Source organism: Cherax quadricarinatus, chromosome 17, assembly GCF_038502225.1.
Source record: "Cherax quadricarinatus isolate ZL_2023a chromosome 17, ASM3850222v1, whole genome shotgun sequence".
Classification (NCBI taxonomy): Eukaryota; Metazoa; Arthropoda; class Malacostraca; order Decapoda; family Parastacidae; genus Cherax; species Cherax quadricarinatus.
Window position 1 is genome coordinate 6,098,637 of NC_091308.1, and position 20,571 is coordinate 6,119,207.

At 38.6% G+C, this 20,571-nt stretch overlaps 1 protein-coding gene across 5 annotated transcripts in view; it reads right to left on the reverse strand.

Annotated features, from left to right (window-relative positions):
* The window catches only part of LOC128699224 (alpha-aspartyl dipeptidase), a 75,002-nt gene that overhangs the window by 36,105 nt on the left and 18,326 nt on the right, over positions 1 to 20,571 (reverse strand). For all 5 annotated transcript variants that reach the window (XM_070085762.1, XM_070085763.1, XM_070085766.1 and 2 more), the window contains exons 3-4: positions 7,007 to 7,098; positions 3,498 to 3,652 (exon numbers count right to left, since the gene is read on the reverse strand). In XM_070085762.1, the coding sequence (XP_069941863.1) occupies positions 3,498 to 3,652; positions 7,007 to 7,098 (247 nt within the window). The remainder of the gene's footprint in view (positions 1 to 3,497; positions 3,653 to 7,006; positions 7,099 to 20,571) is intronic.

The window sequence follows — 20,571 nt, forward strand, 5'->3', positions numbered from 1 at the left end:
CCCTCTATAAACATGTACATCCTGGAGCCTACCCATCAACCTTTTATCCACCAATACATAATCTAATAAACTACTTTCATTACGTGCTACATCATACCTTGTATATTTATTTATCCTCTTTTTCATAAAATATGTATTACTTATTACCAAATTTCTTTCTACACATAGCTCAATTAAAGGCTCCCCATTTACATTTACCCCTGGCACCCCAAATTTACCTACTACTCCCTCCATAACATTTTTACCCACTTTAGCATTGAAATCCCCAACCACCATTACTCTCACACTTGATTCAAAACTCCCCACGCATTCACTCAACATTTCCCAAAATCTCTCTCTCTCCTCTACACTTCTCTCTTCTCCAGGTGCATACACGCTTATTATAACCCACTTTTCACATCCAATCTTTATTTTACTCCACATAATCCTTGAATTAATACATTTATAGTCCCTCTTTTCCTGCCATAGCTTATCCTTCAACATTATTGCTACTCCTTCTTTAGCTCTAACTCTATTTGAAACCCCTGACCTAATCCCATTTATTCCTCTCCACTGAAACTCTCCCACCCCCTTCAGCTTTGTTTCACTTAAAGCCAGGACATCCAGCTTCTTCTCATTCATAACATCCACAATCATCTCTTTCTTATCATCTGCACAACATCCACGCACATTCAGACTTCCCACTTTGACAATTTTCTTCTTCTTATTCTTTTTAGTAATCTTTACAGGAAAAGGGGTTACTAGCCCATTGTTCCCGGCATTTTAGTTGACTTTTACAACACGCATGGCTTACGGAGGAAAGATTCTTATTCCACTTCCCCATGGATATAAAAGGAAAATTAATAAGACCAAGAACTATTAAGATAAAATCAAAGAAAACTCAGATGAGTGTGTATGAATAAATGTGTACATGTATGTGTAGTGTGACCTAAGTGTAAGTAGAAGTAGCAAGACATGCCTGTAATCTTGCATATTTATGAGACAGACAAAAGACATCAGCAATCCTACCATCATGTAAAACAATCACAGGCTTTCGTTTTACACTCACTTGGCAGGACGGTAGTACCTCCCTGGGTGGTTGCTGTCTACCAACCTACTACCTTTTATATATATATATATATATATATATATATATATATATATATATATATATACATATATATATACATATATATATATATATATATATATATATATATATATATATATATATATATATATATATATATATATATATATATATATATATATATATATATACATATATACAATATATATATATATATATATACATATATATATATATATATATACATATATATATATATATATACATATATATATATATATACACATATATATATACACATATATATATATATATACATACCGTCCTGCCAAGTGAGTGTAAAACGAAAGCCTGTAATTGTTTTACATGATGGTAGGATTGCTGGTGTCCTTTTTTCTGTCTCATGAACATGCAAGATTTCAGGTACGTCTTGCTACTTCTACTTACACTTAGGTCACACTACACATACATGTACAAGCACATATATACACACCCCTCTGGGTTTTCTTCTATTTTCTTTCTAGTTCTTATTCTTGTTTATTTCCTCTTATCTCCATGGGGAAGTGGAACAGAATTCTTCCTCCGTAAGCCATGCGTGTTGTAAGAGGCAACTAAAATGCCGGGAGCAAGGGGCTAGTAACCTCTTCTCCTGTATATATTACTAAATGTAAAAGGAGAAACTTTCGTTTTTCCTTTTGGGCCACCCCGCCTCGGTGGGATACGGCCGGTGTGTTGAAAGAAAGAAATATATATATATATATATATATATATATATATATATATATATATATAAATACATATATATATATATATATATATATATATATATACATATATATATATATGTATATATATATATATATATATATATTTTTTTTTTTTCAACAAGTCGGCCGTCTCCCACCGAGGCAGGGTGACCCAAAAAAGAAAGAAAATCCCCAAAAAGAAAATACTTTCATCATCATTCAACACTTTCACCACACTAGCACATTATCACTGTTATTGCAGAGGTGCTCAGAATACAACAGTCTAGAAGCATACACATATAAAGATACACAACATATCCCTCCAAACTGCCAATATCCCAAACCCCTCCTTTAAAGTGCAGGCACTGTACTTCCCATTTCCAGGACTCAAGTCCGGCTATATAAAAATAACCGGTTTCCCTGAATCTCTTCACTAAATATTACCCTGCTCACACTCCAACAGCTCACAAGGTCCCAAATACCATTCGTCTCCATTCACTCCTATCTAACACGCTCACGCACGCTTGCTGGAAGTCCAAGCACCTCGCCCACAAAACCTCCTTTACCCCCTCCCTCCAACCTTTTCGAGGACGACCCCTACCCTGCCTTTCTTCCCCTACAGATTTATGCGCTCTCCATGTCATTCTACTGTGATCCATTCTCTCTAAATGACCAAACCACCTCAACAACCCCTCTTCAGCCCTCTGACTAATACTTTTATTAACTCCACACCTTCTCCTAATTTCCACACTTTGAATTTTCTGCTTAATATTCACACCACACATTGTCCTTAGACAGGGCATCTCCACCACCTCCTCACTGTGGCATTTACAACCCAAGCTTCACAACCATATAAGAGTGTTGGTACTACTATACTTTCATACATTCCCTTCCTTGCCTCCATAGATAGCGTTTTTTTGTCTCCACATATGCCTCAACGCACCACTCGCCTTTTTTCCTTCATCAATTCTATGATTAACCTCATCCTTCATAAATCCATCCGTTGACACGTCAACTCCCAAATATCTGAAAACATTCACTTCTTCCATACTCCTCCTCCCCAATTTGATATCCAATTTTTCTTTATCTAAATCATTTGATACCCTCATCACCTTACTCTTTTCTATGTTCACTTTCCACTTTCTACCTTTACACACACTCCCAAACTCGTCCACTAACCTTTGCAATTTTTCTTTGGAATTTCCCATAAGCACAGTATCATCAGCAAAAAGTAACTGTGTCAATTCCCATTTTGTATTTGATTCCCCATAATTTAATCCCACCCCTCTCCCGAACACCCTAGCATTTACTTCCTTTACAACCCCATCTATAAATATAGTAACATGTTTACACCATCGTATATTAAGTGCTCAATACAGCTAGGCATAAAAAAAGTAAAATAAATACACAGTACATACAGTACTTACCTTATTAAAATATGGTGCCAGTCGCCCTCCCTTTAAGCAACTGTTGTATGAAAACAGCAGAAAAATGGTAAAAGCACTGAACATAATGAACAATGGCTCAATTTAAAGTCAATGAAAATGTGGAACACCAAAAAGTGCTGTATATGCAGGACCCTCCTGTACAATATACAGTTTGAAGGTGCAAATTTTTCAATGAACTTCCAAAAATGTAATAAGGCTTAAACAGCAGTGAAACAATTAAGGCATCTTACTTACCAGTAATACTCTCTTGCGGATAGCCTCAATCAAATTGTTATCATAAAGTGATTTTAGAAGTTGGAAACTATTCCCTCCACCAATAAATATTGCTTCAGCCTTGTTTACTGCTGCAACTGGATTCTCAGCACTGTGTATGCTGTCTAGTTCAAATCCTGAAAGAAAATTAAGAAGTCTAACAAAATTGTCAATGCCACTGTTTTTATTTTTCAATAACAGAACAAAAGGGCCTAGGTAGCAGGTTGGTAGACAGCAACTGCCCAGGGAGGTACTACTGTCCTGCCAAGTGAGTGTATGTGCCAGTATTTGTCTTACATGATGGTAGGATTGCTGGTGTCTTTTTTTCTGTCTCTTAAACATGCAGGATTTTAGGTATATTTTGCTACTTCTACCTACACTTAGGTCACACAATACATGCATGCACAAGCATATATATACACACACCCCTCTGAGTTTTCTTTTATTTTCTTGATAGTTCTTGTTCTTGCTTGTTTCCTGTTATCTCCATGGGGAAGTGGAACAGAATTCTTCCTCCGTAAGCCATGCGTGTCGTAAGGCAACTAACATGCCAGGAGCAAGGGGCTAGTAACCCCTTCTCCTGTATACATTACTAATTCTAAAAAGAGAAACTTTCGTTTTTCTTTTTTGGGCCACCCTGCCTTGGTGGGATACAGTCGGTTTGTTGAAAGAAGAAAGAACAAAAGGAACATGTGCAAGATCTTGGCATAATAGTGTTAGCTGACTTTTCTATAAAAGAACACAATAAGGCAAATATCATGAAATCTAGGAAAATTTATCGAAGCTCAGCAATAAATTTTTTAAGTGAAAGCAGGGTGGAGAATGCCATTTTTTTTATTTTTTACCCCCTGAAGGCCACAAAGATCCCATAATTAACATAAGTACAAATGCTGAAGAATTTGAAAATGAAATAGAAAACATGCCCACTCATGCAGCACCTGGACCGAATTTGTGGACTTCCCTATTTATAAAGAAGTGCAAAATACAATTACCATAAACACTCAGTAATCTTTGGAAAAAGAGCTTAGATATAGACAAAATCCCAGAGGCCTGAGAGTGCAGACATAGCTCCTGTGCATAAAGGAGGCAATAAAACACTTGCCAAAAATTTCAGACTAGTAGTTCTTATGTCACACATCATGAAAGTCTTTGAAAGAGAGATAACACAAACTTACAAAGTTTATGAAACAGCATAACCTACACCAACATGGATTTAGAGGAGGAAGATCATGCTTGTCACAGCTACTAAACAACTATAACAGAATTATGGAAACATTGGAAGAAAGCTAAAATGCAGAGGTAGTCCATATAAATTTTGCAAAGGCATTTGACAAATGTGATCATGGAGTGATTGTATATAAATTAAGGGCATTGTGTATAACAGGGAAAGTCGGCAAATGGATTTTCAATTTTCTGACAAACAGACCACAAAGCATTGTAGTTAAAAGAGCAAATTCCAGTATTAGAAATGTAGAAAAACTCAGTACCCCAAGGCATAGTCCTGGCACCTTTACTATTTCTTATTCTTATAGCAGACACAGATAAAAGCACACAACACAGTTACGTATCATTATTTGCAGATAATACCAAAATAAGCATGAAAATCAAATCGGAAGAGGACATGAAAAAATTGCAGGAATATAAACAAAGTCTTCCAGTAGGCAGTGGAGGATAATATGATGTTCAATAGTAACAAGCTTTAACTAAGATATGAAAGAATGAAGAACTAAAGAAAGACACTGTATACTGTAAAATGCATGATGATCACCAAAAATAACAAAATGAACAAGTGAATGTTCTGGGTGTAATAATGTCAGCTGACCTTTTTTTTTTAAAGTATATAATGGCTTAAGCTCTCGCTTCCCACTGTGAGGGTCCTGGTTTGATTCCCAATGAAGGGGTGGAAACATTGGACGTGTTGCCTTACACCGGTTGTCTATATTCACCCATCAGTAAAATGGGTACCTCGCTTTTAGTTGACTGGTGTGGGTCACATCGTGGGACAAACCGACCTAATTTGCCCGAAATGCTCTGCATAGTAAGCGACTTTCTATATAGTAGTATGTCATTGATGTCAGCTAGTCCTTTATACCTTGTACATGTAGTAAACAAAGATATTGTTATTATTATTATTATTATTATAGAGTATTGTTCAGTGTTGACAGTTCCTTTCAACAAAAAGAAAAGATTGTATCAACATCTGTAGGTCCAGGCAGTTTAACACACTACCACAAAATATCAGATCACCTCTGGAACAAGCACAAAAGTGTTCAAGAAGAAATTGGACATGTACCCCTGCCAAGTGCCAGATCAACCAGGCTGTGATGGATAAGTGGGCCAGCTTGCTGCCAGAAGCAACAGCCTGGTTGATCAGGAAAGTATCAGACAAGCCTGGCTCAGGGCCAGGCTGTGAGAGTAGGCAAACTCTCAAAAGTCTTCAAAGTTATATCAAAGGTAAGTTTTATTGTTACCATGCCAGCTATTTCTTACTAAAGCAGGGTGACCCAAAGGAAAACACACTTACCATCACTCAATCACTAATGTCTTTCCAGATTATCATAATTATATTTAGGGTAAGGGCTAAACTCACTGGATTAATACAATGCTTGTGTCTTTCCAGAGAAGCATGTACATGACATTTCCAATGATCCACCAAAATGCAACATCCTACCCTCCATCAGAATGAGAGCACTGTGCTTCTCATCTCTAAAGCTCAAGACTAAGTAACTGGTTTTCTTGAATTCCTTTTACCTAGCTCAAAACCCAACAGAACTTCAAATTTTAAAAGCCACTTGTCTCCACTCACTCTAGTCATATACATTCCCACATGCATGATGGATGCCTAAACCCCTACCACTCAATATTTCTTTCACTCCCTCTCTTCAATGCTTCCTAGGACATCTCCTACCTCTCCTTCTATCTAAAGACTCAATGTTCCGTTCTACAATTCGCCTCACACTTTGTATGCTTATCTGCTGATAATATCAATGTACAGTGGACCCCCGGTTAACGATATTTTTTCTCTCCAGAAGTATGTTCAGGTGCCAGTACTGACCGAATTTGTTCCCATAAGGAATATTGTGAAGTAGATTAGTCCATTTCAGACCCCCAAACATACACGTACAAACGCACTTACATAATTGGTCGCATTCGGAGGTGATCGTTATGCGGGGGTCCACTGTATTTATTTCTAAATACATTCACTCCCTCCATAATCATTTTCCCCCAATCTAACATTCAACACTTAATTGCTTAGATTTTTTTTTTTTTACTTTCATCAACTTGCTCTTTTCTACATTTACTTTTAGTCCTAGTTTTTACACCTTTCCAAACTACTTCTCAAAACTTTTGCAACTTCTCATCTAAATCTGTGAAATGCACTGTAATTATTACATAGTTACTGTCAATGAAATACTGTATTGACTGAGAAGCCTCTTCATTTTATGGCAAAAAAAAAAAACAAAAAAAATCCCAAAGATCATAACACATACCCCAAGAGGTGAACTTTTTATGGGCTGTCTCAGCATAATCATCCATCTTTCGTAAAGCATATGGCACAAACAACACTCGTGTCACATCATTGCTGCGATAAAAAGAAAAACACAATGTTAAATGAACAGCATTATTACCTTTGCTTAACATCAAAACTCATAAAATGATACCAAAAACGAGAAAATATACAGCAACATTATTTTTTCTTATAAAAATTTAAGGCACATAGATCTTACAAAATATAATTTCTCTATTAAAATACAGCACATTTTTATTTCTATTCATTTCAATTTACAGGTTATTCTACCTCAAATCATTTCAATGTTCAGATCTCTCTCAAAGGTATAATATTCCCTCAAAGATTTTTATAAAAACAGCCAACTTACTCGCAGGCACCAACTTACTGCTAGGTGAAGAAGGTTAAGAGGAATAATTTTGTTGATACATCTCTCTCAGCCATGGGTCTCTTTTGCTTGAGAGTTCAACACCTGACCACTGAGCTACAGGTTAACCCTCATCCCACATAGTCAAATTTACTCCTAATTCACCTCAAAAGAAAGTTTACAGCTACAAAGTGTAATTTTCAATGTCAAATACAGTAAGTCAAAGCAAATTTGAATGACACATTATTAAAATTGTAACTCAAAATGTCTATGGATAGTTAGTTATCAAGCTAATGGGTGACTATGACATTTAAGATAAGATACACTACAAGATCAATGTCCAGATAGATAATAAGAACAAATCAACACGTGAGAAACAGAAGAGAAAGTTCTGTTTACATTACAATACCTTCAAGTGTCACGGAGTGCAAGGATACCAACAGAATCATATTGGCAAGTTATGTGTTTTGTTGAAAATTATTTTTTTTTTCATTATCACACTGGCCGATTCCCACCAAGGCAGGGTGGCCCGAAAAAAAAAAACTTTCACCATCATTCACTCCATCACTGTCTTGCCAGAAGGGTGCTTTACACTACAGTTTTTAAACTGCAACATTAACACCCCTCCTTCAGAGTGCAGGCACTGTACTTCCCATCTCCAGGACTCGAGTCCGGCCTGCCGGTTTCCCTGAACCCCTTCATAAATGTTACTTTGCTCACACTCCAACAGCACGTCAAGTATTAAAAACCATTTGTCTCCATTCACTCCTATCAAACACGCTCATGCATGCCTGCTGGAAGTCCAAGCCCCTCGCACACAAAACCTCCTTTACCCCCTCTCTCCAACCTTTCCTAGGCTGACCCCTACCCCGCCTTCCTTCCACTACAGACTGATACACTCTTGAAGTCATTCTGCTTCGCTCCATTCTCTCTACATGCCCGAACCACCTCAACAACCCTTCCTCAGCCCTCTGGACAACAGTTTTGGTAATCCCACACCTCCTCCTAACTTCCAAACTACGAATTCTCTGCATTATATTCACACCACACATTGCCCTCAGATATGACATCTCCACTGCCTCCAGCCTTCTCCTCACTGCAACATTCATCACCCATAGATTTCTAGCTCAGTGTGCCAGTCAATGTTTGTTACTGCTGTTGTGAAGTTATTAATGGCTGCCTCATTGTGAAGTCTGAAGGTGACTTTAGTAGTGTCTTGGGGTATTTTACCAAGAGTTGTTATGAGGAAAGTAGGGTAGTGGTCTGTGGTATTATCTGTAATTATGCCTGATTTTAAAGGGGATATGGTGTTGGTCCAGATGTGGTCAAGTAGGGAAACACTAGTCTCTGTAACTCTTGTAGGTTTTGTTACTGTTGGTAGCAACATGCAGTTACTCATTGTGTTTGTGAATTCAGTAACGTGTGGGTCCTGGTCTTGCAGGAGATTTATATTGAAGTCACCTGAGAGTAGTAAGTGATCTTTGTTCATGCGTGCATCAGTTATCATACTTCCTAGGTTTTGACTAAATTGGCTAATGTTTGATTGTGGAATTCTGTAGATGTTTATCACTGTGAGAGGTTTTTGTAGGTATTTAGATTTGAATTTAGCTATTATATATTCCCCATGTTAATCCCTTGTGCAAGTATTAGTGATACATTCTAGTTGGTCTGAGTAGTATATAGCTGTGCCACCCCCTTGTTGGTCTGGCCTACAGTTGTGTATGGCTGTGTAACCAGGAATGGCATAGACATCTGTAGTATCAGGCTTTAGCCAGGTTTCAGTTAGTGTAATGATGGACATATTGGCATGCAAGGAATTTAGTAATGCTAGGTCATCATAATGCTTGCTTAAAGATCTGATATTGTAGTTAAAGATAGTTATGTTGTTGTTGGCTCTGAGAAGTGCCTTTGATTGTTCTGCTGTGTAGTAATTACAGTAACTGTTTGAATCATTTAAGTCATTAAATAAGAGGTTGGCATCAGGATCAATGCTTGTAATCATAAGATTTGTAGTGAATCTATAGTTAGAATTAAGTAAAAAATAAAGTAAATATTCTAAAGCTAAAAAAATAGCACCTGAATTATTTAACAAATGTAAAAAATAATGAGCTAAGGTAGTTTTTTAAAGCTAAAATAAAGGAGACAATATAAAAGGGACTAAAATAATTTGTGGTGAACAAATAAAGTGATGATCAAATAATGGAGCTTGGGAATATGATAGTAGGTAGTACTTTAAAGGTAATTCTTTAAAGTTAGAATTATAATATAAAATTATAATATAAAAGGGACTAACGTAAGTTGTGGTGAACAATAAAGTGGTAATCAAATAAATGAGCTTTGGAGTATAATGGCAAAATAGTGAACTTATTAACTTTAGCACCTGAGAATAGCACCTTGATTAGTTTAACAATTGCGAATATATGATCTAAGGTAGTTATATAGAGCTAAAATAAAGGACAAAAAAATATATAAGGGACTACAATTGAGTAATGGTAAACAAGTTAAATGGACAGATAGTCACTATGAAATAACATTGGTTTAGGAGTAAGATCTGATTTGTAATATTAAATAAGTTGAGCAGTTTATTGCACAATAAAAAGTAAAAAAAAAATGAGGTAGTTGGTACTAGATAGCAAAAGATAGTTTTGGTACTTGCAAAAAAGTAATTGGAATATACACTAATTGCACACACAATAAAAAGTGACTAAAAAAACAAGTAGTGGTAAACAAAATTAAATGGACAGGTAAGAACAATGAATAATGGTAATGTCTTGGTTATAATATGATAGTAAGATGGTAGACAGGTACAAAGGATAATATAAAGGTTGGAGTTGAATATGCAAACTTGAAAATTTGGCAACAAAATGTTATGGGAAGTATAAAATAATGTTTAATGTACAAAAGTAAAATTGACTGGTAGTAAATATGGTGTTTAATAAAATTTTAGTAAGTAATAATGATTACAAAAAAAGTGAAAAAGTAATGTTTATTTCATTCAATATTGCACTGGTAGTTATACTAGAGGTTATATGGCAGTACAAGGTAATTAAGAGTACTCTAAGATAGTAAATGTGGTATAAAACAGGTAAAGGTAATTAGACAAGTAATGGTTATTAAATGTCAAAAATGTTAAGAGTAAATTGAAATTATAGTAAAAATGATAATTATTAATTTTAGTAGGTAATATCAATTGATAGTATTTAAAAAAAAAAATGAGGTAGTAATATGGACAGAGAAAGTATCAATTCAGCTAATGTTTAAGCAAACAATAGTAAATAAGAAAATTACATAAGGTGACTTATGCTTACTAGTAAAATCACAAAATGAGGTAGTTGATTATTTAAATACTAAGAGATTGTACAATGAAATTTGAACAATAATGGAGCAAAACATACACTACGCTACGTAGGCTTTTAAGTTGGACATTGTTTAGTTATTCTCTGCAAGATTAGTATCCCTGAGAAATCGTGATAGATCATTCTCGTTCGTGATTGTATACAGTTGACCTACATTTGTTTTCCTAACAAGAATTTTCCCATCCCGTGTGAAGCATTGGTGTATTGTGTCATTATTCTCCCGCTTAAGTTTTCTGACTCTATACAGGAGGTTCTGACGTTTTTTGGTAAGACACTCGTTTATGTATACCTCTTTCTTTACTTTAATAGATGCAATAATTAAGTCTTTTTTCCTGTCATGTGAGTGGAATCTAAGCATAACACTTTTTCTACCATGGGATCCTAGTAACCTGGCTTCTTTTATTTCAGACTCTGGTACAATAACATTTGTTTGGTCCTTTATGATCTGCAGAGTAATTTCTTTACTGTTTGCTTGGTTCATATCACTGGGAAAAAGTGGACTGTTAACTATTACTGCGTCCGATAGTTTATCTTGTTCAGTTTTATCTTCTTGGAGAGCAAAGTAGTCGCTGAACTGGTTATCTAAGTTGTTCTTCCATTCTTTTACTGCTTCTTCAACCTTTGTATTAAGAGATATTATTTGTTGGGTATGGCTATCTATGACTGTCTGGATGGTCTTGCCACAGTTAGTCATTCCTGGTGTTGATAACTTTTGTTCAAGACTGAGGATTTTGTTCTCGAGTTGTGTCATCCTGGTGTCTTGTTTTGTTAGCGTCTCTCGAAGATTCATATTTTCAATAACTAAGTTGGAGATGTATGACTTTAGGGTATCTGGATCGTTGGTCATACCTGAGAGACTACTTGGTAGGTTGAATCCGGGGAAGAGAGGGGAGGATGGGCTGGTGGCAGCCATGTTTGTTGTTATTGTTGTGGTGTCGCCTTGAGTGGTGGTGAGTGGGGTGGTTGCTGGGCCGGCGTCCTCCTGGCTACACTTGTTGAATAGTTGATTTTTCGGCGTTTTCTTGCTGGCCTTGGTGCTGTTTTCTCTTAGATTGCGCCTCATAATACTACAGGAATTGTTGTAGTTAAGAAGAAGTTGTAGTTATACAAAGTTTAGGGTTACGTTGTTCGGCTAGCAGCGGGGTGTTGCTTTCGGTTTGTGAGCAGTCTTCCTTTGATCTCTATTATGTTCGATTTGTAGGTTTCACTGTTGGTAATCTTTGGTCATTCTGGGTGCTACGTTGGGTAGTGCAGTTTTGCATGTAACTAGGTCATCATAGGAGCATTGGTAGCTCTGATAGTTGGAGAAAAGTACGGAGCTCGGAGGTCGCTGCTGCCGCTGCCTGCTGACGAGTAGTTTAGTATGGTATAACACCTGTACCTGCCCCTCAACAGCGACCTGTCACACCACAACCTGTCCCCCAACCAGAGCCAGAGGGGAAAATGCCAGACCGAATCACTCCTAACTGTCACTATCTGGTACCAATACCACCTACCCAAAAGAAGAAGAATGCCCAGAAAAAGTGTGTTGTGTGTGCTACCACCAAAAAACACCCCAACAGCGGAAGGACACACGATTCATTTGTCACCAGTGTGGGGTGGCACTCTGTATGAATCCAATCTTCATGGCGTATCATACAGTCGTGGAGTTCTAGAAACATAAGTAGGACATGTAAATACTTGTATATAGTTGTAGATAATAGAATATGATTCAGCCAGGTGTGCAAAATCACCTGTCAGTGTGTAGTGTGTGTTTATGACAATGTGATGATAATTTTGTATATAATATTGGTGTATAAACAACATTTGGCAGTGAAATCAAAAGATTTGCCATATAACATAATTATCATATCATGAAAACCAAGAAAATTAAAAAAAAACAAATGGAAGAAAACAGCAAATATGTAGAATTTCTGCAAGCGGCAGTGCTCCATGTTGCCGTCAGGTGATCGCCAAGTGCCAACTTCGCGGCCTCATATTTTGATAAGTACTGACCCTAAAAAAAAATTTTTATTCTAAAACACTTAAAAAAATGTGCTCTTTTTTCTATAATTTTTTTTTTTTCAAAATATTTGCGCGAGTGAACGTACAGTGGTCCCTCAATAATCGTCCGGCCTGAAAGTCGTCCATTTCGGAAATAGTCCTGTTTTTTCGTCAAAATATTGGCTCACAAATGGTCCGGTAACTCGCTAATAGTCCTAATAGTCCTTCGTCCTGGACGCGTACTCACGCTCTGAGCCGCCTCGGCCTTTCCTTCCCAGCCAGTGTGCCATTGTTTACCAGTGAGTGACGGTCCCCTCACATGCTCCTACGAAATATTTCATAATATTCCATTGATTTTAGTGCTAAATAAGCTACCATGGCTCCAAATAAAGCTTCTAGTGCCAGCCCTTTGGTAAAGAATGTGAGAAACACATAATTTATGAAAAAGTTTGTAGAAAAATACAAAGATGGTAGTGGTAGAGTGGAACAGTTGTGATAGTGGTTGATGAACATAAGAAAGGAGGATCACTGCAGCAGGCCTGTTGGCCCATGCTCGGCAGGTCCTTTACAATTCATCCCACTAACGAAACATTTTCCCAACCCAGTCCTCAATGCTACCCAAGAAATAAGCTCTGATAACTCTATCCACTCATTTGCCTGGTGGCTGGTGGCCCGGTGTCCTGGTGGCTAAAGCTTCCGCTTCACACACGGAGGGCCCGGGTTCGATTCCCGGCGGGTGGAAACATTTCGACACGTTTCCTTACACCTGTTGTCCTGTTTACCTAGCAGCAAATAGGTACCTGGGTGTTAGTCGACTGGTGTGGGTCGCATCCTGGGGGACAAGATTAAGGACCCCAATGGAAATAAGTTAGACAGTCCTCGATGACGCACTGACTTTCTTGGGTTATCCTGGGTGGCTAACCCCCCGGGGTTAAAAATCCGAACGAAATCTTATCTTATCTTACAACTATTCCACTCTACCACCACCATCTTTGTATTTTTCTACAAACTTTTTCATAAATTATGTGTTTCTCATATTCTTTACCAAAGGGCTGGCACTAGAAGCTTTATTTGGTGGTAGTGATGGTGGTAGAAGGCAGTAGTGATGGTGGTAGAAGGTAGTAGTGATGGTGGTAACAGTTGTAATAGTGGTAGAAGGTCGTGGTGATGGTGGTAGAGGGTTCCTTCTTTAGTGATTCAGCGATTCTACCAACTCCTCCAATGTTGTTGGAGTTATATAGGGCTACAAAAACCACCGCCGCCTCACCACCATTATGGACGGCTTACACTCAGTGGCCCTTATATACCCAACAACAACACAACACAGCACCTCTCATAAGATAAGATAAGATTTCGTTCGGATTTTTAACCCCGGAGGGTTAGCCACCCAGGATAACCCAAGAAAGTCAGTGCGTCATCGAGGACTGTCTAACTTATTTCCATTGGGGTCCTCAATCTTGTCCCCCAGGATGCGACCCACACCAGTCGACTAACACCCAGGTACCTATTTGCTGCTAGGTGAACAGGACAATAGGTGTAAGGAAATGTGTCGAAATGTTTCCACCCGCCGGGAATCAAACCCGGGCCCTCCGTGTGTGAAGCGGGAGCTTTTAGCCACCAGGCCACCGGGCCACATGACATACGTAATGACTTATTTTATTCATTCTACAGTATATTCCATGTTTCTATGTTATTAATATTGTTTATTATGTCATATTAGCTGAATTGTGATAGATAAGTAAGCCATAGAGTTGATATTAGTGTCATATTCTCCAACAATAAACCTGCCATCCCTCCCTCACACAAACAAATAGCCAATAAGAATATAACAATGGAAGAACACTGCAGGTCTACTGGCCCATACAAGGCAGGTCCTTATCAAAATGACCTCCACCCAAAGCTACCCAAGAATTTACTCCCATACCCAATGACACAAATCAAACTCAGTTCCTCCAACTTGTATATTTGTCCAATCTCTTCTTGAAGCTACCCAAGGTCCTAGCCTCGATCACCCTACTGGTAAGTGTGATGTTAAATAAGAACTTAAGAAAGTAGGAACATTGGAACAGGCCTGCTGGCCCATACTAGGCCGGTCCTTCACAAATCCAACCCACTAACAGAACAAATGCTACCCAAGCAATAAGCTCAGGTGCAAGTCCAACTGAAATCCAACCCCTCTCACTCATGTATTTATCCAACCTAAATTTGAAACTACCCAATGTTTTAGCTTCTTTCACCGTACTAGGCAGACAGTTCCACTCATCAACTACCCCTATTACCACTGTTCATTTATACATTTTATTCTATTGTGGCAACGTTTCGCTCTCCAGGAGCTTTATCAAGCCATTACAAACAATACATGGACACAGAGGGTATATATAGGCTCAGAGTGAGGTGCAATACTAGTGGTAGTGGTAGTAGTAGTAGTGATAAAAGTTGTAGTAGTAGTAGTAGTAATACAATATGGTAGAACAATTAATTCGTACATGAGTAAAAGGATATAAAAGCTATTACTTGGGTAGCATAAAAATAGGTTGGACAAATATAGACTGGATAGAGGCAGCCTGTTTCAGTGTTCACTCTCTGTAATGTGCTTTGTGTAGTATAATAGGAGAGACTATGTGATGGCAGGGTTTACTGTTTTCAGGAGGATTCTTGCTAAGACTTCAGAAATGGTGAAGCTGCCGTTGTTTTGTTTAATTGTATTCGAAACAGCGATCAGTGCTGATTCTAGGCACTTGCGTCTGCGGAAATTAGTTTCTTTGATCACTAATTTGGCATCCCTGAATTTCATGAGATGACTGGTGGAATTTCGGTGTTGTACACAGGCATTGTTCAGGTTGTCGTTCCTACATGCGTAAATGTGTTCATTGAGGCGGGTGTCGAGGTTTCTTGCTGTTTCACCTACGTAAATCTTGTCACAGCCTCCACAGGGTATAGTGTAAACTCCTGCGTTGACTGGTTCGTGGTGCTTTGATTTTGTTCTGGTTAAATCCTTTATTGAAGTGCTAGAAGCGATATACAGGGCCTTCTCACTGCAGCTTTATGTGAACTTTCTTCTTTGAATCTTCCTAGACAATACATCACTGCCCTTAAGGAACTCGCCAACGACCCCAACATTATCGTCACCACCGCCGACAAAGGAGGTGGAGTCGTCATAATCAACACCAGTGACTACAACACTAAAATGATGGACCTTAGAAATCTTCCTTATGAAGAAAGATTGAAGACTCTTAAGTTACATTCACTTGTTAGACGAAGAATGAGGGGAGACCTGATCGAAGTGTATAAGTGGAAGATAGGTATTAATAAAGGGGATATTAACAAGGTCTTGAGGATATCTCTTCAAGAGAGAACCCGCAGTAATGGATTTAAATTAGATAAGTTTAGATTTAGAAAGGACATAGGAAAGTATTGGTTTGGAAATAGGGTAGTTGATGAGTGGAACAGTCTACCTAGTTGGGTTATTGAGGCTAGGACTTTGGGTAGTTTCAAATTTAGGTTGGATAAGTACATGAGTGGGAGGGGTTGGATTTGAGAGGGACTTGCACATCGGAGCTTGTTTCTTAGGTGGCATTGAAAATTGGGTTGGTCAAATGTTTGTTAGTGGGATGAATTGTAAAGGACCTGCCTAGTATGGGCCAACAGGCCTTCTGCAGTGTTCCTCCTTTCTTATGTTCTTATGATCAATCTACATACGAACCTATCAGCACTCAACAGTGGGAGACGCTCACCAAAGACTTTCTATACAAAACCAGACAAATACTCAAACGCACTAGAGAAGGGAAGAAACTTCTGTACTTGTTACCAAGCAACCCTAAACCAGCACACATGTATGGCTTACCCAAGACCCATAAACACAATATTCCTCTCAGACCAATCACGTCAGGAATAGGCAATGCTCCACACAAACTAGCCGGAGTTCTTGCCAAACATCTTTCCTGCCTTCTGGGGACCATCAGCCCGGCTCACCTTAAACACTCAGGTGACCTTCTCAACCGCATCCGAAACCTCTCCATCCGTAACAAGAAACTAAGCAGTTTGGACGTGACTTCCCTTTTCACAAAAGTACCTACCAATCAGGACCTTAATCTTCCTCTACCTCCCGGAGATTTTGTTGACTTGATTGAACTCTGTGTTAATTTCAACTGTTTTTCTTTCAATAACAAGCTCTACAAACAAACCTACGGCATGGGAATGGGGTCCCCCATCAGTGCCGTCCTAGCCAACTTATACATGGAACACCTAGAGTCTGAACACTTTGCCAACATCATCCCTCCAAGCGTCACTTGGTTACGTTACGTGGACGATGTCCTCGTAATAACTCCAAAACGTTTTGATGTATGGGATCTTGAACCGGTGATCGAGTCAAATGACAAGCTACCTTTCCTCGACGCCCTCATTCACAAAGTAGACAACAACCTAAGATTTCAAGTTTATCGGAAACCAACCAATAAAAATGATCTCACACACTTCTATTCCAGTCAAGATACCAAGACCAAAAGAGGCATCATCATCGGGTTTTTCCTAAAAGCATACCGAATTTGTAGTCCTGAGTTTCTTGACGAGGAATGTACGTACATTCACCAAACCTTCACTGAGTTACATTTTCCTTCCTTTTTCATCAAAGACTGCAAGAAAAAGGCTCTTCAGATCATCAATTCTCCACACACCAATACCACTCCCAACAAAGTTATAATTCTTCCCAACAGTCAGGTTGCACTGAACGTTTCTAAAGTACTTTCACAAGCTAACACCAGAGTCGCCATCGCTTCTAGCACTTCAATAAAGGATTTAACCAGAACAAAATCAAAGCACCACGAACCAGTCAACGCAGGAGTTTACACTATACCCTGTGGAGGCTGTGACAAGATTTACGTAGGTGAAACAGCAAGAAACCTCGACACCCGCCTCAATGAACACATTTACGCATGTAGGAACGACAACCTGAACAACGCCTGTGTACAACACCGAAATTCCACCAGTCATCTCATGAAATTCAGGGACGCCAAATTAGTGATCAAAGAAACTAATTTCCGCAGACGCAAGTGCCTAGAATCAGCACTGATCGCTGTTTCGAATACAATTAAACAAAACAACGGCAGCTTCACCATTTCTGAAGTCTTAGCAAGAATCCTCCTGAAAACAGTAAACCCTGCCATCACATAGTCTCTCCTGTTATACTACACAAAGCACATTACAGAGAGTGAACACTGAAACAGGCTGCCTCTATCCAGTCTATATTTGTCCAACCTATTTTTATGTTACCCAAGTAATAGCTTTTATATCCTTTTACTCATGTACGAATTAATTGTTCTACCATATTGTATTACTACTACAACTTTTATCACTACTACTACAGTACTACCACTACCACTAGTATCGCACCTCACTCTGAGCCTATATATACCCTCTGTGTCCATGTATTGTTTGTATTGGCTTGATAAAGCTCCTGGAGAGTGAAACGTTGCCACAATAAAATGTCACATTAGTTGCACTTGTGTCCTTTTACTTTACATATTGTCGGTAATTCTACCAACTTTATTACAATACATTTTATTAGTGCCCTCGAGTCCTCATGGAGGGGGATTCCCCTTCCAAATAACCTCTCTTCCCTCTCTCCTCCTCCCTGTCTTCCATTCATCAACAACAGCCTTCAATAAAGGTAACTGTCATGTTGAATGTTCATTCTTTTGTGCATGTAAATCTATCTTTTAGGTAAAAAAAAAAATTGTTGTTGATACTTCTGGGTGTCTGGAATGAATTAATTGGATTTACATTATTTCTTATGGGGAAAATTGATTCGAAAATCGTCCATTTCGATAATAGTCCCACTTCCAGAAACGGATTATGGACGATTATTGAGGGACCACTGTACGTATATATATGTTTGGACCGTTTAAGGGTTAAAAACCCATAAAACAGACTCAGGGTGTTAAAGGCTTTACCCATCCTCAGGAAAATTTGAACCCAATCTCAAGCTACTTCCAGTCCAATCAAAATCATCTCTGTTTCTGTAACATATTTTCCATTCTATCAAATGATGCCAAGAAATCGAGAATACACGTACAACCATAAAAACCCTCCAATAATACATTGCAAAGTCACTATTTTCAACCAAATACACATGGACTATACCTGGAGAGGGTTTCAGGGATCAAGACCACCATGACCCAGTCTGTGACCAGGCTTCCCAGTGGATTGGGGGCTGAATGACCAGGCTGCTACTGCTGACCACACACAAATCGACATATGAACCATAGCCTGGCTGATCAGGTACTGACTTTAAGTGCCTGTCCAGCGTCTTCTTGAAGACAGCCAGTGGTCTATGTGTAATCCCCCTTTTATATGTTGGGAGGCAGATGAACAGTCTTGGGCCGCTGACACTTATTGTGATGTCTCTTAGCGTACTCATGACACCCTTGCTTTTCATCAGAGAGGGTTGTTGCAGCTCCTGCCCAGTCTTTTGCTTTCATAGAGAGTGATTTTCGTGTGCAAATTTGGAACTAGTCGCTCTAGGATTTTCCACGTGTATATTATCATGTATCTTTCTCATCTGCATTCCAGGGAATACCAGCAAGGGATTTCAACCTTTCCCAGTAATTTAGGTGCTTTATTGTACTTAAGCATGCCGTGAAAATTCTCTGGATTTATGAAGGATGAGGTTAATCATAGAATTGATGAGGGAAAAAAGGTGAGTGGTGCGTTGAGGTATATGTGGAGTCAAAAAAACGTTATCTATGGAGGCAAAGAAGGGAATGTATGAAAGTATAGTAGTACCAACACTCTTATATGGATGTGAAGCTTGGGTGGTAAATGCAGCAGCGAGGAGATGGTTGGAGACAGTGGAGATGTCCTGTCTAAGGGCAATGTGTGGTGTAAATATTATGCAGAAAATTCGGAGTGTGGAAATTAGGAAAAGATGTGGAGTTAATAAAAGTATTAGTCAGAGGGCAGAAGAGGGGTTGTTGAGGTGGTTTGGTCATTTAGAGAGAATGGATCAAAGTAGAATGACATGGAAAGCATATAAATCTATAGGGGAAGGAAGGCGGGTAGGGGCCAGTCCCTCTGAAAGGGTTGGAGAGAGGGGGTAAAGGAGGTTTTGTGGGCGAGGGGCTTGGACTTCCAGCAGCAAGCATGCGTGAGCATGTTAGATAGGAGTGAATGGAGACGAATGGTACTTGGGACCTGATGATCTGTTGGAGTGTGAGCAGGGTAATATTTAGTGAAGGGATTCAGGGAAACCAGTTATTTTCATATAGTCGGACTTGAGTCCTGGAAATGGGAAGTACAATGCCTGCACTTTAAAGGAGGGGTTTGGGATATTGGCAGTTTGGAGGGATATGTTGTGTATCTTTATATGTATATGCTTCTAAACTGTTGTATTCTGAGCACCTCTGCAAAAACAGTGATAATGTGCGAGTGTGGTGAAAGTGTTGAATGATGATGAAAGTATTTTCTTTTGGGGATTTTCTTTCTTTTTTTTGGGTCACCCTGCCTCAGTGGGAGATGGCTGACTTGTTGAAATATATATATATATATATATATATATATATATATATAAATATATATATATATATATATATATATATATATATATATATATATATATATAGAGAGAGAGAGAGAGAGAGAGAGAGAGAGAGAGAGAGAGAGAGAGAGAGAGAGAGAGAGAGAGAGAGAGAGAGAGAGAGAGAGAGAGAGAGAGAGAGAGAGAGAGAGAGAGAGAGAGAGAGAGAGAGAGAGAGAGAGAGAAAGAGAGAGAGAGAGAGAGAGAGAGAGAGAAAGAGAGAGAGAGAGAGAGAGAGAGAGAAAGAGAGAGAGAGAGAGAGAGAGAGAGAG